Here is a 23,064-nt window from a genome sequence, read left to right on the forward strand (position 1 = left end):
TCGCTATTGATTGCAAATCACCAAATCAGTATTTTCTTTCTGGAAAGACAAGCATTGAGATCAAGAGGGCACCAGGAGAAAAGGAAGAGCTACTTTAGATTATCATGCTGATTCCAGGTACATCAAAGGGATGTAGGAATAGAACCACAAAAATTTAAATAATAAATATTGCCTTGAAATATAATCTTCGGTCAAAGAACAACAGCTTGATTGCTGTAGGGGGTAAATCTCAAAATTGTGTTTCCTCCTTTCATTCCCATTGACCTCTATTTGAATATCAAAAACGTTCACTCAACCAACGCCGAATTAAACTTATCATGATGAACGATCTCTGATAGTTTGTTGATCTATATCTTTCTTGCTCTATCTATGGAACTTTGTCTATGATATTTCTATATTTATTCGATTCGTCTTACATTGCCAGGTCTGACAAGACCTATGGAAATCACTTATAAAATCAATCAAAACAAAAAATAACACTTCTGAATTTAAATTAATACAAATGATGAAAATAATGTAGGCTAATTTATTGGATGGGCAGAATTCACAGGGGAGTGAAAATTTGAAGGTACATGTGGGCTTGGTGAGGGGAAGGGACGTAGAATTTGGAGGATTATGGATATAAAAAATTGAATACTCTTAAGGAGTAGAATGATAGTTTTTAATATTGAGAGTTTTATTAGTCCATTCATAACAATTTCTATTATCACATAGATACTATGAAAAACGTTTTGTTTGTCAAGCCATCTCTACTGTCTCTCAATTGAACTCTTCCCAATCATGTTCGTTCAAAATCCCCAACTACTGTCAGTGTTGAGGATAAAACCCCGTGAACAAAGCAAAACTTTATTGATCAGCAGCACGAGACCTTTTCCGAGCAATTTGCAAAAAATAATAAAAGACGCACTTGAAAAATCTCTTTTCATTCCCCTAAACGATCGTACATCATTAATTTCAAGTAAAGGGGAGAAGAACGAATATAAATGGATGCGGGATCAACATCAATTTAATTTTTTACGATCCCTCTTATATCGCAATGAACAGATACGCGCGCGCGCACTCGAGCGGCCGACACAATAAGTGAAAAACAAAATTAAGATTTGAAGGAAGTAGTAAGAGTGAGAGGGGGTGGAGTGAAACGGAAGAATTATAATCAGAAGGGGAAAAGTGTACGGAATGAGTGAGTCTTTCCACGTGGATTCCAGCGTAGTTGGAGTTTGAAAACAATAACCGTCTGTCGTCGACTACTAGCCAACATTTTACAGCACTTTCTCCAGTGATTATGCAGTAGGCCTGTTCTTAATTAGGGGAGTTGAAAAAAGAGTGTAAATGATACCGCGAAAAGCTGAATTAGCGGCGGGGTTATAATTATTATGGTGCGTCTGGTAATGGCAATGGGGAAACACCAGCAGGGGGTGGGGAGTGATGTGGTGGAGTTGCAGCCGAATAATGGCAGGCACCGCAGCAGCCGCGCGATACCAGGGACACTAATTGATAGGGATAAGGATGTTGAGCCGATTTCCCTCTTGCCGGTGCGCGGGGAGAACAGAGTAGGGATTGATGGTCGTGTAAGAGAAGGCAGGGGGGACCCGAGGGACACCGATGCACTCTCCTACGCAAGCTCACAGCCAACCAAGCGTTCACTTGGAAGCCGGTAATCTGGTCTTACCGTGGCTTAACATCGGACAATGACGATCGAGGTTGTAGCCTCGCTATTGATTGCAAATCACCAAATCAGTATTTTCTTTCTGGAAAGACAAGCATTGAGATCAAGAGGGCACCAGGAGAAAAGGAAGAGCTACTTTAGATTATCATGCTGATTCCAGGTACATCAAAGGGATGTAGGAATAGAACCACAAATAAATATTGCCTTGAAATATAATCTTCGGTCAAAGAACAACAGCTTGATTGCTGTAGGGGTAAATCTCAAAATTGTGTTTCCTCCTTTCATTCCCATTGACCTCTATTTGAATATCAAAAACGTTCACTCAACCAACGCCGAATTAAACTTATCATGATGAACGATCTCTGATAGTTTGTTGATCTATATCTTTCTTGCTCTATCTATGGAACTTTGTCTATGATATTTCTATATTTATTCGATTCGTCTTACATTGCCAGGTCTGACAAGACCTATGGAAATCACTTATAAAATCAATCAAAACAAAAAAATAACACTTCTGAATTTAAATTAATACAAATGATGAAAATAATGTAGGCTAATTTATTGGATGGGCAGAATTCACAGGGGAGTGAAAATTTGAAGGTACATGTGGGCTTGGTGAGGGGAAGGGACGTAGAATTTGGAGGATTATGGATATAAAGGAACCCGGATTTTCGGTGGGGTGAGCGATGAAACTAACTTAGTATTATTCTCTAATTTGAAGGTTCTTGAGATTTCATTTGAAATCATTACAGATATCAATAGAACTTACCAGAAAAATCTGGTGTGGTACACTCACACAGCTTTCCTTGCTCATTGAACTATAAGCCTCATTCTTAAACGAGAATGATTTAGGGGAATAACATAATGACGATTGGCGGCAACATATTTGAAACTACGATCAGACTTCTGCATAATGTGTATAAATTGTTTTCAGAGTACTTTTTTCTTTTAGCCCAGTCAATGAAGGTCCAAAAAAGCAGTTTCGATCCGAAAATTAAATAAAAGATGAATTTCCCACCATCGATAGAACCCTCCCAGAGGGTCATTCTCCCAAAAGTCCCAAGAAATCCCCTTGGAGCTTTCCGCCCCAGCCCCCTAAAACATAAAAAATGCAGGTGAACATGGGAAATCATTTATCTCTGTAACCATTAATCGGAAACAGTTCTATTATATGCCATTCGATTCGTTACATTATGGACTACAATATTAGTTATATTCTTTTTTCCAATAAAATCAACAGTTTTCTTGATAAAATAATATATATGTAAAAATTTAGGGGGTTTGTGATTTGATTTTTTTGTTTTCTTCGATTAACTTCCAAACAAGTAGTTTTGAAGGAAAATGTGCCAAATAATTAATGTAGCCTCTGTCATTGCAAATCCATTGATGTATATCGTTATGTATTTGCGATTCAATTTGACGCTGTGGAAAGAGAAACAGTCTACGCGGAACGGCGCGGCTGATTTCTTAGCCATAGTAAACAGCAAACTGGAAATCAATTATCTCTGTAGCCATCAATCGGAAAAAAATCTATCATATGTCATTCGATTCTTTACATTATGGACTAAAATAGTGTCCCTGGTATCGCGCGGCTGCTGCGGAGCCTGCCATTATTCGGCTGCAACTCCACCACATCGCTCCCCACCCCCTGCTGGTGATTCCCCATTACCATTACCAGACGCACCGGCTGGTCACCCCTTCCACAGCGTCAAATCGAATCGCAAATAAATAATAACAATATACATCAATGGATTTGCAATGAGAGTGGCTACATTAATTATGAGGCTCATTTTTCTTTAAAACTACTTGCTTTGAAGTTAATCGAAGAAAGCAAAAAAAATCAAATCGCGAACCCCCTAAATTTTTACATATTATATATTATTTTATCAAGAAAACTGTTAATTTTATTGAAAAAATAAATATAACTAATATTGTAGTCCATAATTTAACGAATCGGATGACATATAATAGAACTGTTTCCGATCAATGGGTACAGAGATAATTGATTTTCCGTGATTACCTGCATTTTTCAACTTTGAGGGGGGCTAGGGGAGAAAGCTCCAAGGGGATTTCTTGGGACATTTGGGAGAATGACCCTCTGGGAGGGTTCTATCGATGGTAAAAGATTCAGCTTTTATTTAATTTTCGGATCGAAAAAACCTTTATTGACTGGGCTATCTACCTACCTACCTCATGCACGAGAAGGAGGCTACAAAGTCCATTTTTCAAGGATGGGGTGGACCCCCCATAAGTTTCCCAGAAAGGAGACTCATTCCAGTTAATAGAGCCGATAAATAACTATACAGGGTATGAATTTGAAAAAAAATCGGTCTAGTCATTTTTGAGAAAATCGTGAAAAAAATGGTTTTTTAGTGATTATCCGCCATTTTTCTCAATAATATTACGGAGCTTCTGAAATTTTCCCAAAAATGAGACTTATGTCGGTTGATAGGAGTTATAAATAGCTATCTATGGTATAAATTTGAAGAAAATCGTTAGAGCAGTTTTCGAGAAAATCGTGAAAAACATGGTTTTTTATTGATTATACGCCATTTTTCTCAATAATATTACGGAGCTCCTGAATTTTTCCCAGAAATGAGACTCATGTCAGTTGATAGGGCTTACAGATAGCTATCCATGGTATTAATTTGAAGAAAATCGTTAGAGCCGTTTTCGAGAAAACCGTGAAAAACTTGGTTTGAACAATATTTAAAAAGATACAAAAGGTTGAAAATCGGTAATACGGATGATTAAACAAAACAAATCTTATTTTAAACAATTACGCCCTTTCTTATGAAACCGTTGGCTTATATTTAATTATCTAAAATGAAATTGATTTTATTTAAGAATTTAAATTTATTAAAAAAATATGTTGAGGAAAACGTTCTATTATTGTTGTTATTATTATTATTATTATTATTATTATTATTATTATTATTATTTGAGATATTACTGTTTAAAAGGAGGAGAATGAATTTTTGAAAAGAAAAAAGAAACTTACAGAAAATATGGAACTGACTCTCCTGGGTAAACCTGGACTCGTGGTCGATACCGCAGTTGAACGAGAAGCGAGTGAGTCTTTTTTTTTGGAATGAAAATTTTGTCAGCGCAACTGCTGAGTTTGTATTAAGTTCTTAGCCAATGGCGTGGAAGCTTTGCTAAGACATTTTTATTGAATAGAACGTTTTCCTCTCTTGCTCTGCAGTTTAAGATGAAAATGAATTTGTTTAAATTATACTATATTTTATAACATTTAAAATAATTGAAAGTACTGTATTTTATTTTAAAAAAAATTATAATTAAATTATTTTTGAGACACGGTTCTGTCACTATCGTGACAACATACACACATACACACACACAGACCAACACCCAAGAATCATGTTTTTGGACTCAGGGGACCTTGAAACGTATAGAAAACTTGAAATTAGGGTACCTTAATTTTTTTTGGAAAGCAATACTTTCCTCACCTATGGTAATAGGGCAAGGAAAGTAAAAATTATGTATAAAGGTTTTGAAATTCTATCATGATGGTATTTCAAAAACATCATAAAATTCCTTTGATTATTCCAATTCGATTTATTACTTCGAAATTCGTTTTGAAAAATTACTCAAAATGAGTTGATGTGAGGGTTTCTACGACTCTCAATCTTAGTAATGACACTGACCATGGAATTCAAATCTAATTTATTCAATGTGAGATTTTCTTGAAAACGGACGAAAGAAATGGAATTTCTAAAATACCAAATTGAACTGGAGGTGCTCCCTCTATTCCAATAACATTGAATACTGAGCAGAAAAGATTGCTTGAACGTATACCTTTTCGGTTCATCCGATTCAGCAGCATCTTGATAGGGAGTCGAGATAGCAAAGAGAAGAAGGCTGCGAATAAACCTCATCTTCAGAAGCTGAGTGCATCAGAAACTAATGAGAGCCAACTTTGGAGTTGCCAACTCTTTTCATTTGCTACTTTATAGAGAGAGCGCTAGGATAAGGTTGCTGCCGTTTTCCTTGCCACGACGCTGAGGAGCAACCAAATCTTTACTTCTTTCAACAAGAAACCTTCTCAATTTAACTCGGGAAACCCTGCCGACAAAATATGCGTTGCCGTCCCTCTTATTTGAATACAAAATGAGACAGGGGAAATGAGAAAGAAAAACATCTCCGTTACGTTTGAAACTCAGATGCACGAAAAGTGGAAAACGTGAAATTGGAAATTAAATTCAGCCAAGAAAAAATGCAATTAACTTTTTGTGTGACTGAAGAATTGGAATAAGCATTTGAGAAAAACAATGTGTTGGAAAACTACAACAGATAATGATATTTTTTCGATGTTTCAAGAAAATAACATTGATTATCATTGTTTTTGTATGAGCATCAAGATTATTATAATGTACTACTTGACACAAAAAAAAATTAATTTCACAAAATTTACTGAAATGAGAATTCATCATTGTAGCCTACACAGTTATTGCTCTTCGGCTCTTATACATGGGAACTGAACAGAAAGAGACAATCCAAGAGTACATGCTGTATAAATTGATTTCATGCGCAGGAGTTGTTGCGTTTGAAGGATGGATCGAGTGAGGAACAGCTCATTACATCCAAATGAGTTGGTTTTCGTGCGTCATATGGAGGCCGGAAATGATTGTTTTCCGACCAGGCCGGTAAAATTTTTACGGCCCTAGGGCTGTAAAATAACCTTGAAGTCAGCTGATTCTGATTTGATGTGAACGTGTTTACAAAATAGTTTATGAAACGGAATCAGTTTATGCTTCTAGAATAAATAAAGTATTTTGCAATAAGATACTATCATTCTATTTGGATAAATGAAATACAAATAAGATATTATAAACTACCTATTCAAATTCAATTTTCAGAGTAAAATAGAATCCGACCTCGCTAACCTCATAGTACCTTTCAGTTTTGCTTTTGGAAGTGCCTAATAAACAAAATTATTATCATATATATTATATTGTTTTATTTTTTTGTGTGGCGAAAAATAGCGTTCGCACCACAGGCAAAAATGTATTTCCGGCTCTCAATCTTTTCTAGTCCTCGGCCTACGGCCTCGGACTTGAAAACCGATTTCGAGCCGGAAAAGTCTCATTTTCGGCTCTAGGTGCGAAATATACTATTTCTGCACTCCAGATTTGCAACATGGCAACACAAAATAGTTGATGGGTTATATGGAGGATTGGTGCACGAAAACAAAAATCTGATGTGGCGCACTCACACAACTTTCCTTGCCGTTATGAAAATTGATCACGTGACGCTAGTGTTCCCGCGCATCTCAAGTCTATTCAAAGATTTGAGCCAGCTGGTGACAGGGCAATAACGCTGGAGACACACGAGGTCTGATATCTCTTTATAGTGAATCATTTAATAGAATCAACAGTTGCCAACAGTTTGCAATTGGATAATCACATTTTCTCGAATCTCGAGCTTATTTTTAATTCTAGGTGAACATGTTACTGGACATTAATTGTAGAGATTCTCATGCTCAATCTTTTCCACTTGAAATTCTTTGTTTAAATTGTATCTGAAGCCTGATAATTGAGAATCTAAAATCAAAATTGCATAGATAGGGCGGAGCTCCTGGAATTTTTACAGATATGCGACTTGTGACAGTTGATAGAGCTCATCGATGACTATTTTAGGTATAACTTTAATCAAAATCGTTGGAGCCGTTTTCAAGAAAATCGCGAAAACCCTGTTTTTGACAACATTTTCGCCATTTTAGCCGCCATCTTGAATCGCATTTGATCGAAATTTTTTGTGTCGGATCCTTATATTGTATGGACATTACGTTCCAAATTTCAAGTCTTTCCGTTAATTGGGAGATAAGATATCGTGTACACAGACGCACATACACACATACAGACCAATACCCAAAAACCACTTTTTTGGTGTCAGGGGACCTAGAAACGTATAGAAATTTAGAAATTGGGGTACCTTAATTTTTTTCGGAAAGCAATACTTTCCTTACCTATGGTAATAGGGCAAGGAAAGTAAAAATTAAGTTTGTAACAATGACTGTGGTTAGATTTAGATAAGGATAATTTCAATGGCTACCCTACATTAAATAATCATCATTCACGAATTCTCATCATTTAATAATAAATAATAGTTCTTTTCTATTGATAATTATTATTTCAACTGCAAGCAATGAGAAAAGTAGCAAATATACATTAAAAAATTCGAATTTTGAGGTTAAATGATTACCGTTCGATATCCATATAAATAAAAAAGCATAAGAATACTACAATAAAATAATATTCTCTGTTGTCCATGTTATTTTTATAAAAAATATTTTTCAGTTTACTTTGAGCATTTTTCTCGGTAATTTGGGCAAAATTCTAAATTTCTGAATCCTGTTTCTGTAGTTTTTAGCTGGATGGAACAAACTTAGGTACGATTCTTCCCGCTAGGTCGCGCGCTTGTCGGTTCAGCCATCTTGCAGCCATTCCAATCAGCTGTTGGCGTGTATTTTGGATGTGAATTTTTTGTTCTATCTGTATTTTTTCTGATTCTTGAATTAATAAAAATGAGAACTTTGGCTGAGAATTTTCAACTTCAATTGGATTATTAATTTTTTAATGAATTGAGGTTGTTATTAATAACAGCATCACACACACAAACATTTGATGGATTTCAGCCATCATTTTACCCATAATTACCCACTTTTCATATTCAATGGTAACTGTAGGAAAAACTTAATGTGAAATACGTGCACAAAGTTCCTCTGATGCACTCAAGAAGCCATTCCGCCCTCGCCTACGGCTCGGGCATAAACGTTCCATCTTGTCATGAAATCAAAAGTACTTCTTCATTATTCGAGTCTTCCATTCCAGAAGTTTGAGTTATTTTTCTTAAAATCATCTATTATTGTATCATTAAATTTGCAAAGTCAGACCTGAAACTATTATTTTGAAGTTCAAGAATTGCATTGTGTAGTTTGCTGGCCTCCCTGTCTACATGAAGGAAGAGACATCCATGCTGTTGACTACAGAAGAAGAGAAGTTTTAAGTTAGTGAAGAGATTGCTTTTGATGTGCGCTGGCAAAGGACGATCCCCTCCAGTGATAGACTTCTTGTAGCTTGTATCGTGTTATTTGCCTCGTTTTATTGAATTTCAAGTGGATTGTTTTCGAAGAAAGACAAACGGAAAGTTGTTGAGTCTTGGCGTTTTAGGACTGTATTAAATTCCATCCTTTGTAGGACGAAGCCTATCTTATTCAATGCGAAAAGACCTCTTACACAGGAAATTAATAGTCTCTTGTCGACGTCGTCCGTCTACTTTTTTAATCTCATCTACTCGGATTGCTTCTTCGACACATTTTACATTATCTCTTCCAAGACGCTCTCACAACATATATTTTTTTCTAAGAAAGATTCAAGCTCCACAGGATATCTAAATGTGTATTAGCTGAGACAAAGTACTGCTTCATATCGCCTTCTGTCTATGGTGTAAAGCTGCGTTTACACCAAAGTTATAAACAAAATGTTGATAACTTATTCTTTATAGACTCTATCAGATTGAACATAACTTATCATACACATGATACATATGTGTTCGTCAAGTTCCGTTCAATCTAATAGAATCTATAAAGATTGAGTTATTAACATTTTGTTAATAACTTTGGTGTAAACGCACCAAATAACAGATATATTGATACAAAATTCGCCATTGCATAGAATTTTTTTTTTTTGAGCTAAGATACCCCAATTGTCTTCGCACTATTGTCAAATCTGAATAGTTAATATTATAAATGTTATGAGATGTAACTCTCAGGTTATACATAGAAACGTTATTATTCACTGTAAATTCATCCTTCCTCATCCATGCATAATAGAGAAGTTTCTTTATATAAATTTGACGTACTGTCATCACTTTAAATTCGGCAAATGTTTCACTACTAGAAAAAGCCCTTGGCTTATTAAGAATTGCTTTTATTATCATTTTTTGAAATGTAAAAATTTTATTCATGAAAACATCATACGCTCCTCCCCATACCACTAACCCATATTGCAGCACCGATTGAACATAGGCAAAGTAAAGGACCCTAAGTAATTTAATGTCTAATATTTTACGGACTTTATAAAAGATAAAGGAAATAAATTTTAAGCGTTTACAAATATATTCTATATGAGGCTCCCACTTAAGGTTACAATCAACCATGATGCCCAGATACTTTATAGATTTTTCATTTTTTAGTTTAGGGCATGCACAATCCTTCCATTTCTCAAAATCACAATTTGTATGTATTTTTAAATTCATAGCATCATTTGGTTGACCAACTATTGTAGGAGAAAATGTAATATATTTAGTTTTTGATGTATTTATACTCAATGTATTAATATCAAGCCATTGTTTAACAATGGATATTACTCTTTCTGCTCTCGAGTACGTCTCTAACCATGAGCGGTCCTTAACTATTACAGCCGTATCGTCAGCAAAGGAAATTATTTTCGAACTATCAATATTTAGTTTAAAGATGTCGTTGATATAGAGTAAAAATAAAATCGGGGACAAGACGGTACCTTGTGGTAATCCAAAGTCGTTAAGTTTTGTAGTATTTGATTTGTAACTGTTGTTATCAGATATTAATTGTGTCCGATCACTTAAATAATTCTTAAATAATTCAAGGTGGAGTCCTCTAATCCCGTACCTCTCCAATTTTTTTAGTAATTTATTGTGGGGTATGGTATCATAGGCTTTTGCCAGGTCAATCATTATAGCTAGGCATTTGTTGTTATTGGAAGACATGGCTTCAGAAACTTCATTTGTAAAGGCGGCCAGAGCATCCTCAGTATTTTTGTTACTTTGGAAGCCATATTGATCCTTATGAATTATGTTGTGATTGTTTATAAAACCCATCAATCTAGTTTTGATTGCTTTCTCCATTATTTTTGCTAGATTACTGATTAAACTTATGGGTCTATAATTCTCCGGAAGATCAACGTTACCTGACTTGAAAAGCGGTTTAATTCTGGCTGTCTTGAAGCAAATCGGGAATTTACCAGCCTCAAAGCATTTATTAATGATGAAACATAAAGGTTCTGCAATCCAAGTAGATATTTTCTTTATTGTAATATTATTGATATGGTCTAGTCCGGGGCTTGCTGAATTCTTCAATTTTTTTATAATACATTTAATCTCATCACTCGTAACAGGATTCAGGGTAAAATGTTCGTTTATTAATGGGAAGTGGTCGTTGTAAATTTCATCACAATCTACATTTATAGCCGGAATTTTACTAGCATATTCTCTACCTACATTTGCGAAAAAATTGTTTAATTTATTGGGGTCAATTTTGATATTATTTCCTTTGTCAGCATTTTTACCAATAATTTCCCTCATAACATTCCATAACTTATTACTATTGTTTTTGTGTTCCTCTAATTTATTTTTATAATAATTTGTTTTAGTGACATTGATCAATTCATTCAACTTATTTCTATAATCTTTAAACTTGTTTTTTAATAAAGTGTTATATGGCTGTTTAATTAGTTTTAATTTCATTGAATCCCTTACATTTATTGACTTGATAAGACCCGGTGTAATCCAAGGCTTTAAGGCTCGTTTTTTATGTGGAATAGATTTCATCTTTGTAGAATTCTCTATATGACACCTAAGTCTCTCCACAAACAATTCCGTCAATGAATCAATACCGACGTCATCATTAGAGTACAAGAACCCCCAGTCCTCGTCTTCGATGCGTTTAGTCAGTAGTGCATAGTCAATTATAGGAAAGCTACTTTTTTGTTTCGCCTGTCTGTTATTTGATAGATGGATGTGTAAAGTAGTCGAAAAGTGATCTGTAATTGATGTTTTTAATACATTACCAAAAGATTGTTCATTTATATCATTATTATTAGTCTTGAGAAAAATATGATCAATACAAGTTTGTGTAGTTTCTGTTACTCTCGTCAAAGAATTAATAAAGGATTCAAAACCATTTTTATTTAGTATATGAATATATTCACTTGTTATATTGTTATTTGCATTCAAGTCAATGTTCATATCTCCAACAAAGACACAATTATTCTTATCTTGAATTGATTGGAGGCTATTCTCAATACTGTCTAGGAATGTAGCAACATTACCACTAGGGGAGCGATAAACTGCAATTATCAGTAATTTGATATTGCCTATCTCTACATTCAAACTTAACGAGTTAGCCTCTTGTATATCTATTGAATAAATCTCAAACATGACCTCCTCCTTAACAAATATACAAATGCCATCACACTTATTTAACCTGGAGCATTTGTTAAATGTTCTATAACCCTTTATTTTATATTCAAATAGAGATTCTTCACATATCCACGTCTCAGTCAAGATAATTATATCAAAATCAAATTTTAAATCATTCAAAAATACTACCAGTTCGTCAAAATTTTTGGAAATACTTCTTATATTCATATGAAATATATTTATAATATTCAATTGATTTCTAGCTGACGGTGAGTAATCTATGTAGTTTTCTATTTCATTAGTTAACTTTATTTCCTTATCTAGTAAATTATATATTTCTTCTATTGCTGACATAAAAATATGAAAGTCTATTGGCAATTAACTGACATCAAAGCATGCGTGCTGTATTACTAACGTTCATTATTGTTTTTTACCGACGAGTTCGATCTACTAGCACACTTTAGACTGTCTAGATCAGCGTGACTTACCAGTCTGATTGGTCTTGAGTCTTCTTGCTTACGTAAATATATTTTCCCATTCATGACCCACGTATATCTATATCCGTTCTCCTTGGCAAAGTGTTTCGCTTCCATCAGAAGACCACGATAGTATGCTGATAAATTTTCATTGATGTATACTGGCCCATCTTGAAGATTCTTATTGACTGCTGTAGTTCTCAGTTGTCCTGGTGGTTGCATTTTTCTCAGATCCTTCTGTACTTGCTTATATCTAGAAAACCAGTTATTTTTCTCACTTCTGTTATTGAATCTTATTAGTATTGGTGGAATAGTCTTTTTGTTATTTGTTGGAACTCTATGAGCTACATCGATTTTAGAAACATCATTTTCGAAATTGAGTGCTTTTGACAAGTCCTCAATAATTCCGTAGACATCTTCATTAGGTGTTTGTGGTATACCATGGATCTCCAGGTTGTTGCTCCTACTATACTGTTGTAGCTCGACGATTTGCACCTCCATTTCATGCACCCTTCTAGCTAATTTTTCGTTTTCTTTTTTCATTTCACCATGCTCCGCTTTGAAGTTATCTATTAACAAATTGTAATCGTCTATTTTAGCTGAGAACAATTCCACTGAATGTCGCAGTTCGGATACAGTATCGTTAGTTTTTTTCAATTCTTCTCTAAATCCGTCAAGTTCCGTGGATATTATAGATTTTATTTCCTTTAATATTTCTTGTTTGCACTCTTTAGTTAGGTCCATAGTGTTTCTCTGATTGCTAGATGAAAGTTTATTTTTTTTACACCCTGAGCACTTCCACTTAGCCAAATTTGCTTTTGACAGTTTCCTATAGTTTATTTCAGAAAATCCCATGCACTTGAAATAATATGAGTTTTTACAGGACGTGCAATTTAAAATGTTTGTTACCTCGACGAATAAATCACAACAGCAACACTTCAGCATTTCATTTTAAAAACAAATAAATCCAATAAAAACTCGCAACAAATATAACAATCACAGTTCCAAGCAGACAACAATCATTCAAACACGGATTTTAAGACTTCTTCAAACACGTTGTAGCTCAAAAGTACGTAGTACTATTATCACTCCGATAGCAACTTCGAAAACAACCTCTTCTTTCAACGTCTGAACCGATACTGTACTATAATAACTAATTATAATATAATAATTATAATAACTAACCGATACTATAATAAATAATTATTAAGAGATTGGGAGAAGAAGAATATACATGCTAAAAGACGAACTTTAAACCCTTAAAAACAACCCTTAGAGTTAAAATATTGCCAAAAGATTTCTTAGGGCGCCTCTAAAGTGCCAACTGAACATACTTACCAAATTTGAACGTTTTTGGTCCGGTAGATTTTTAGTTATGCGAGTGAGTGAGTGAGTGAGTGAGTGAGTGAGTGAGTGAGTGAGTGAGTGAGTGAGTGAGTGAGTGAGTGAGTGAGTGAGTGAGTGAGTGAGTGAGTGAGTGAGTGAGTGAGTGAGTGAGTGAGTGAGTGAGTGAGTGAGTGAGTGAGTGAGTGAGTGAGTGAGTGAGTGAGTGAGTGAGTGAGTGAGTGAGTGAGTGAGTGAGTGAGTGAGTGAGTGAGTGAGTGAGTGAGTGAGTGAGTGAGTGAGTGAGTGAGTGAGTGAGTGAGTGAGTGAGTGAGTGAGTGAGTGAGTGAGTGAGTGAGTGAGTGAGTGAGTGAGTGAGTGAGTGAGTGAGTGAGTGAGTGAGTGAGTGAGTGAGTGAGTGAGTGAGTGAGTGAGTGAGTGAGTGAGTGAGTGAGTGAGTGAGTGAGTGAGTGAGTGAGTGAGTGAGTGAGTGAGTGAGTGAGTGAGTGAGTGAGTGAGTGAGTGAGTGAGTGAGTGAGTGAGTGAGTGAGTGAGTGAGTGAGTGAGTGAGTGAGTGAGTGAGTGAGTGAGTGAGTGAGTGAGTGAGTGAGTGAGTGAGTGAGTGAGTGCAACAAATAAAATTATAACACAATGAACTAACAAGTTTCTGAAAAAATGCAATGTTTGAGAATAATATCATGATATAGGAAAATCGTATCTTCTGCTGTATTTAGTATAATCTGTAAATTATTTCTTCATGAACAAAATTGTTATTGGTAATAATTATTGTTGATTATACGAAATTCACTCATATAATACGATTTATCGCTCCTGATCAATAATCACCCAATGAAACATTTTTCCTGAACATGCACAAGGTATTAATAAAAAATATTGTTAAGTATCTTGAGGCTCAAGGGAAATAAACTAAATGGATTGAGATAAAAAGAGAGAATTATTGTAATACACGCTGAGATAGAATACCATGGAATTACCTGTGATGGCAATGCATATCTGAATGTCTAGTTGAACCATGGATCGCGACCCTTCATAACCTCCAGACGAATTTTTTGAGAGCATTCTCGCATTTTTCGTCCTTCAGTTTTCCACTTTTTCCATCGGTTGAGTTCTCCTTATTCAGCAGGAAAAAGTTGTCTTACGACTTTTCTCTTCTCTTCCCTCCATATACATTTCTGGAACCCGCCGCGGGAATTCTATTTCCAAATAAAGGAGGAAGGCGTAAAGATAAAGACGAAAGAAATATTAATATTAACGGAAGGCGAATAGTGTTGGTTGGGCGTTACATTCGCCAGATGCAAGGACAGGACGAAGGAAAAAGTTATAAATTGCTTCAACTTTGAGCTCAGACTTCACCCAAAGAAGGGGTTTCTTTTTTGGTTTCACCCTATATTGGTTCATTTTCCCACTCATTCGCTCTCAAAAATGTTTTCTTTCTCCGTTTCTGATAATAATGACGAAGGAAAAGAGAGAAAAATGTCAGCGGATATCAATAATTTGATCGAGATTTCAAAGAATAGTGACGTGTATAGCTAATATCGGAAATGAGAATGTCTCCAACTCCCCATTACTCAAAACCTATGTGTATTCTACAATCCATCAGAAATGAAAAATTCGAAGCGAAAAATTCGAAAGTTTATAGTGAATTGTAAGTCTATAGGACCTAAGAATCATATTTTTTCGCTAAGGCTACTGTTAAAAACAATTTTTTAAAATGGGTACTCAGATTTTAACTTTCTTTGCCCTATGGTAGGTAAGGGAAGAATTGTTTTCCAAAAAAAATTAAGGTACCCCAAATTCTATACATTTCAAGGTCCCTTGGGTCCAAGAAAGTCGTTTTTGGGTATTGGTCTGTATGTGTGTGTTAGTGTATGTATGTCTGTGTACACGATATCTCATCTACCAATAAACGGATTGACTTGAAATTTGAAACTTAAGGTTCTTACACTATGAGGATCCGACACGAACAATTTCGATCAAATGCAATTCATCAAGATTGCGTTAAAAATTGCGAAAATGTTGTCAAAAACAGGGTTTTTCGTGATTTTCTCGAAAATGGCTCCAAAAATTTTGAAAAAATTCATACCTAAAATAGTCATTGATAAGCTCTATCAACTGTCACAAGTCCCAAATCTGTAAAAATTTCAGGAGCTTCGCTCCATCTATGCAAAGTTTGATTTTAGATTTTCAATTGAGAGGCTTCAGATAGGCTGCAATTGAAACGAAAAATTTCTAGTGGAAAATTTAATTATTAAAATGCAAACTTGATAAAAGAGGTAACACTGATGCTTCCAATGTACCTAGAATGTACTGATTCTATTAAATCATTCACTGGAAGAGATAGCAGAACCGATCTCGTCAGCTTATTGATTTTAAATTACCATGGAAATTTTCATATAAGGAAAGTTGTGTGAGTGCGCCACACCAGATTTTTTTTATTTTTTCGACCTAAGAATCGTATGAGTTTTTTGCATCCTACTCTCACCCAAACAAGTACTGTAAAGGTATTACAGTGATTATTAATTCCAAATTGGGAAGTAATGTATGTATATAATACATCGTATTGATCGTATATTATATCTAATGACCATCAGAAGATAATTCATTCATCTACTTATTTGAATTTTCAAGTACTTGATTATCAATGTTTACTCACCATTTATTCCGAATACGAGAAGTAAAAGATTGAAAATACAGCTTTTCCAGATCATTCCAGCTGCCTCATCCAGAATGAACCAGGACTATTCTGGAAAAAATATTGAATCAGTAAAAGAATGATAATACAGTATTGTTCAAGAAACATCTATGAATATGCAGTCGTCTAGGATTGAAATAAGCCTGGTTTGATATAGAGCCGCACATATTGACTAATATTATAGAATAAGATAGAAGAGAAATCACAAATAAGTGAGATTTTCTTTATAAGTAGCCTTATGTACTACTGTATCGTCAGGCTGAATAAATTGATTGATTAATTGATTCAGAAGCAGAAAAATGGGTTCAATCTATTGATACAACATTGAGTCTCTATTACAAGCTCATTTATCAAGTTCGTTCTCAATTAGATCTAAAACAATGATGCCGACCACTAAATAGAAAATTAATGGTGCAAAAATCTATGGTAAATCTATGAAAATCTATGGTACATCAAGATGATGTGTAATAGAACTGGTTCCGATTCATCACCAATACAAACATTTCGGTGCTTTACTCTAAGTGACGTGTGTTGCCAGACGTGAGGCTCGCTTGTAAGTATTTTTAATCAAGTCTACACGTTTCGCAAAACAAGGTGAACAATTCAACAAGATAAGCTGCTCGTACGAGATATCCTTCTCTCTCACTCTTTCTTCCAGCTGTGCTTCTTAGGTACCCGAAATGTAATTACAGCAGCCGCCCTAATCTCATTTCTTCTCGTCATTCCCACCTCCGCTTTTCGTCCGCTCTTCCTTCAATTCCACCCACACGATCGCTGTTAGCATCCTTTTTTCGCGCACGCTAGAGACAACAGAATACGTCAGGCACACGCTGATTAAACACCATTCGTCTTTCGGCAAATTTCAGCAAGATGTGAGCCGCACACTCTGGCAAAGTTCAAGGATCTGGAAGAATTTCACACCAACCACCAACTCAATTAGACTGTTGGAGTTTTCAAGCCTTGGGGATGAAAAGGTCTTGGACAAACATACTTTAATACACTGGATGCACTATGATTAACAAGATTTGGGAAGTTCACCAGGCGTCAAAACAGCAAAACAAAATGTACATACTGAAATGTAATAACAAACAGTTTTTGGTATTGATTGTGAATATCTAAAGCGTTGCAATAATAATGTGACTAAATAAATTGATACCGAATACAGCCATATTGCATACTATTAGATGAATGACTATATATGACTAAGTTTATAGGAAAACCAATTTAATGAATTTCAACCATTGTAGCTGGAAGAAAGTCAAAATCACTTTTCTGACTATTGTATTGTTTGCTCTATCTAATAAATTTCACTTTCCACCAAAGCACATAACTATATAACCAAAACGCAGTGTTGAAAATGTTAACCTTTTTGATTCATCCCTAACTCATAGGAATTTTGAAGAAAATTGTACAAGATGGGTCAATCTATTTACGAACAGAAACAGAAAAAGTTTCTTCTAAGTTTTCAAATTGAAAGGAAGGAAGAGAAGAGCTTCAAATGCGTTTCTCTTGATTATTATCATAGAATGACAAGTACTTTCCCGAGTGGAACCGGCAGATAGCCAAGAAAACAATCAGAATGAATTGATGCCCCCACATTTTCGAGAAAACCCTTTGTGTACGAGAATTTTAACAAAGAGTAAAAGTCGTTGTCCGATAAGATAAATCGTAAGTCTGGGCTGTGGCCATTATTTATTGTTAGAGAAGAGTCGTTGGAGCGGCCGCAGCCATCCCTTGCCTACCAGTGCCTGCTGGCCTACCTTGAAAAAGTGTTCACTGGCCATGCATAATGTGCAGCACAATGCTGCCCCAATTATTGTCCGGGATAAATAGAACGGTCGGCCACTGTTTTGTTAATCATTTCGGAAGCGATGCGTCATTTGGTTACAATGAAAACAACAGAATCTATCATTTATTCATCCCTCCGTCGCTTACTAAAACCAGCCCCCAAAAACGAGATAAAGGAGAGAAGGTAGTCCGGCAACGGAGAGGAACAAAGACCCAACAAAATACTCCAAACAAACGACGATAAATGTACACACACACTGCCAACATCAAATGGTAACCGCATACATTTCCATTTGTTCCTCCTTCCCCCTCCCCCACCCTTGCAAACCAACAGTCAACCTTCACTGATCATTTGTAACCATCCTCCCTGCAACTTTGAATACTGGCATTCTGTAGCAGTTACAAATTACAAATACAAAAGCATCCATCACGAATCGTACTGAACAGTGGTGTAGTTAGTTGGTCACTATTATTGCTTTTCAATTCCGAGTTGCATTCAAGAGTTTGTTGTAATTTATTGTCTCATTGGAGGTTGGGATCGTAATGAGAATATATATTCATTGCATAAATTATTACAGTAATACAGTTGGAAACATCGTTGAGCCATGAAATGTTCTGTTCAAATACACGACCACATTCTGAGCAAGGACTGAAAATTGTAATTTTGCTCCTGGAATTCACTTTTTCTGCTTTTCATCATAATGCTACTTATCAAATTCATTTGGTACCATGTAATCAATAAATCACGAACCAATGTGTCACATCTCAATACAGTAATTGATGATGAAGCAATCATTGTCATAATTTTTGTCGATTATTAGAATTTCCAATCAATTTCATTTCCACCGAGAAAAATACATGACAAATGATTTTACTGAGAATTGCTTCTCTCAAACGGGAATATGGAGCTAGTACATTTTTAAAAGAGGTGGGATACTGGGTGGTTTATTATAATTAATAGTGATTTTCGAGAGAACAATAAACTAATAATCAGAAGCCTTGGTCTGCAAAGGACTACCATTATTCATCCCTCAACTATTTACTCAAATCTTGAAACACAATGAGTGTGTAAAATAAAAGAGTCGTATTTCGTGTATATCTCTCTCATATTGATTTTTGTCGATCATGATTATTTCCAAAGCGTGGAAACTTAAACGTTTCAAGAATCGTTGACAGAAATACGGCTTTTACTCTCTAGAATGCTTCCAGCTTTTGTATTCTATCCGTATCACCTACCACTAAGTGAAAGAGAAACAGCAAGCAATAATGAGCATATATGGCATATGAGTTTGAAGAATATTGAATAAGTTAATTAAAAACGCAAAACCGCATCAACTTGTTTCTGGGTGTGAGTTTCATAAGGCTGCACTACCCACTACAGACCTTGCTGTAAATGATTTATTCAAAGACTAATTTTGTGAAACTAAGTTTCAGCGTTCATGAATGAACAATGGACTTTGACTCGGTTGCTGGTTGAACTTGTAGGCTTTAAACTCGAATTAGAGCGGACGCGGGACGCATCAATTAAATCACTCCTTCGCGAATGCGAAACCATAAAGTATAAATCTTGTCGTTGGGGCGTTCGTAAACCAAATAGTTTCTCGATTTGTAACTGAGACCAACAGCAATCAGAATGTCATTTTGAAGCGGATACATGTTTCAAATGGATATTATTCGAGTATGATTCATATAAATGGGAGACAGACTTACTGCAACAACTAACTTGTCCAATAACGATTGGATTAAGGTGCAGAAAATCTAGCTAACTTTATGTTAACATTCATCTATAACAATTTGTACGTTTGTGAGTGCGGAAATTTTGAAGTGTACATGTTGTAATATAACTCTGATATATGTTTACACATATGATATAGATAGGAACAATAGTGAGAATTGAATATTATTCCAAGAACTCAACCAGAAGAGACTTGAACATATTAAAACTTCTTACGAATATTTTGACCAGTTGAAAGATATATTGCTATGAACCTTTGCAATGATTAATGTGATAGTCTTGATCAGTGGTGAGCAAAATGCAACGGATTATTATTGGATTTCCTTGAAAATATCGTAGAAAATTTAGTAAATATTTCGAATAATCTATTTATTATTCATCGTAACTTTTAACCTAACTATTTTCATAGTGTTATTGAGGAGAATAATAAAATGATGTGAGCTATTAAGAGCCAAAACATTTTTGTTTCAGTTACGATGGAATACAGAATCTTGTCAACTAAAAATCTGTCAATCCAGAAGGCATGCTCATGTTGAGGGAGACCCCCTCATCATCAAGCCCTACATTTGCAGCCTACTGACCCAATAGTACTACAGTATTATGAAAAAGGGAGCAAACTGAGTCATCAGTGTTTTATTATGAAGGGAAGGAGCCCTACTACCCCTACTAACAAAGGGTAGTTTTTGCAATGGGTCGCTCACCGTCATTATTGTAGCAAAATTGAATAACAAAACTAGTCAATAGCTCCTTCTCCTCTCATTTCGATCGCCTATACCGGAAGATGAAACAGTGATTTATCGTTATCATCATTACTACAATCTGGCGATCTGCCGGCTTCTGACGATCAGAATTGTATTGCTCATCGAGCTCATTAATAGGAAAGAACTTTTAATCAACTTAGACTGGAAATGTACCTAAAACAGGCTGAGTTTGATCCCCAGGCCAATAAATTACACCCATTATGTATATAAGATCGGTCGTAGTATGGTTTAAGTACGGTAGTCGTAAGTAATTTCGATTCAGCAATATAGAGTTTCATTTCAAATCATGGAGTTAATGTAGGCCAATAGTGAGTATTGATGAATCTGTTATCAACAATTTACTTGAGTAGACTGTATGCGATAAAACGTGGTTAGTAATTATCATGTAAATCATTATCAGCGAAAATGATAAAAACATGGGGAATATTAATGCGTTACTTCTTATTGAAATCTTCATATCCCAAATATAAAATGAACTGAATATATCATACCACTCTACAAAGACTATATCCCATTACACCTACCTCACCATACCATCACCGCATACCATATACAGTATACCATAAATGTCACATACCTCGGAATAACAATTCTACAAGAAAATCTTAACTTTTCATAAGAACGTGATAGATATTTTTCAAGATTATTATTGGTACGGTATTCAATAAATACAAGTGGATGCTTCCTGTTAGATTGAAGAAATAGAGATTGTATTTCACAAACATTAAATGCATAATAACACGTACGGTATCTATCCGTACATGGAAGTGTCAATACATCAGTGTCTGAAAAAAATGCTTAAGCCCTCACCCCGAAATTAAAGATTGCACGAAAAGCTCTTTTATTTTGACACAGAAAGACCTCGTTTGCGCCTCTATAATCTTCCTCATAGCAGTGTATCATACTGAAGGTGAGATTGGAACAGTGCTGGATATGCTATTTTTCTTCAAAATATGGTAAGTTATTTATTGTAATATAATATGTTCAAAATAGATATTCAGTTCTTAATATTAACATTACATGAAAATACAGTACAGTAGGCCTACAATACGCACAGTATAGAGGTGTGTATTATTATTGAATATCTTTTCTGAATTAACTCAATTAATTATGAGGGACTAGAATCTATCAGTTTTATGACCTGAACTTCCAAGAATGGAAAATCTTTCGGGCTAAAAGTATCCTATAGAAAAGAAAGTATGATCATCGTGAATCAAGAATCAACAATATGTTAGGTCACTTATGAGCTATTACCGCTTAGTGTTCATTAGTTTCCCAATTTTTCTTCTACTGATTTCTTCTGCAGTTGTTGTTTCGTTCTTTTGAATGGCAAATAAATTGACTTGATTCGACATCAGAACTTTATAGCTATGCGTGTATCCGTTCAATATTGAGTTTTAGTTTTGACGAAAAATTTCACTCGTCTCACCTGATTTTGTTAGATCCAATCCAATCCAATCCAAGTGCTTGAAAAACGAGGGAATAACTTAACAGTAGCACACCATCTCGTCCGGCCGAGATAAGACCGCGACCGAACTGTATACACAAACTTTCCGATGTTGAACAGACGCACTACGCAAGAACACCGAAGCTCACACGACACGATACAGCAGCCGATTGATGCTCAGATCTGGCCGCGTCTCTCAGCCGGTTCTTGTTCGGCTGTTTTCGGCAACGCGACGGAAATACCCGATCCGGCGGTGTATGGTAAGATCTTGCAGGACCTCTTATCTCCCTTCCACATAGCGGTCTGTACCACTGATAATCATAATGGGCACTAGGGCTCTGAACAGCATCATTCAATTCCATCTGCAGTCAACCACACTGGCATGTTGATTGTTGATCGCTATGTGGTCTAGACCTAATCAAACCTGTTTCAAGGAGGATTGATATCATAAGTCCCTGCACATCGTATAAACAACAATGCAATAGCTCCAAGATACCATGATAGATGAAAAGTATGATAGTTGATCTGTACAGTACGAGACTGGATGCAATAAAAGTGCATTATAGATTGCTATCATAGATTATTGGATGTTTCAAGTAGCGTAAAACAATTATTCCGGTTTCTAATATCTACCTTCCAAAATCAATCTATCACATCGAAATAATAAAATATTATCAGTATACTATATATATATATATATATAGCACATAACAGAAGACACTTTAAAGTTTGTAATATGAATTAAAACAGGAGACACGATATAAATAGATTGAAAACACTTAAAAACTTACATTAGAAATGGGGGGAAATTCTCGGATTTCGAGTTTTCTGCTCGGTTGAGAAAGGAGACTCAGTCTCCGAAAATTTCCCCCCATTTCTAATGTAAGTTTTTAAGTGTTTTCAATCTATTTGTGTATTATATATATATATATATATATATATATATCTATATATA

At 35.2% G+C, this 23,064-nt stretch overlaps 1 protein-coding gene across 1 annotated transcript in view; it reads right to left on the reverse strand.

Moving 5' to 3' along the window:
* LOC111045646 (roundabout homolog 2) overlaps positions 1 to 22,291 on the reverse strand; it is a 340,611-nt gene extending 318,320 nt beyond the window's left edge. Inside the window, exons 1-2 of the mRNA XM_039428107.1 lie at positions 22,092 to 22,291; positions 16,340 to 16,429 (exon numbers count right to left, since the gene is read on the reverse strand). Of these exons, the coding sequence (XP_039284041.1) occupies positions 16,340 to 16,394 (55 nt within the window). The 5' untranslated portion in view covers positions 16,395 to 16,429; positions 22,092 to 22,291. The remainder of the gene's footprint in view (positions 1 to 16,339; positions 16,430 to 22,091) is intronic.
* Between the last annotated feature and the right edge of the window lie 773 nt (positions 22,292 to 23,064).

The sequence above is a fragment of the Nilaparvata lugens genome, chromosome 5 (assembly GCF_014356525.2).
Source record: "Nilaparvata lugens isolate BPH chromosome 5, ASM1435652v1, whole genome shotgun sequence".
In the NCBI taxonomy this organism is placed as follows: Eukaryota; Metazoa; Arthropoda; class Insecta; order Hemiptera; family Delphacidae; genus Nilaparvata; species Nilaparvata lugens.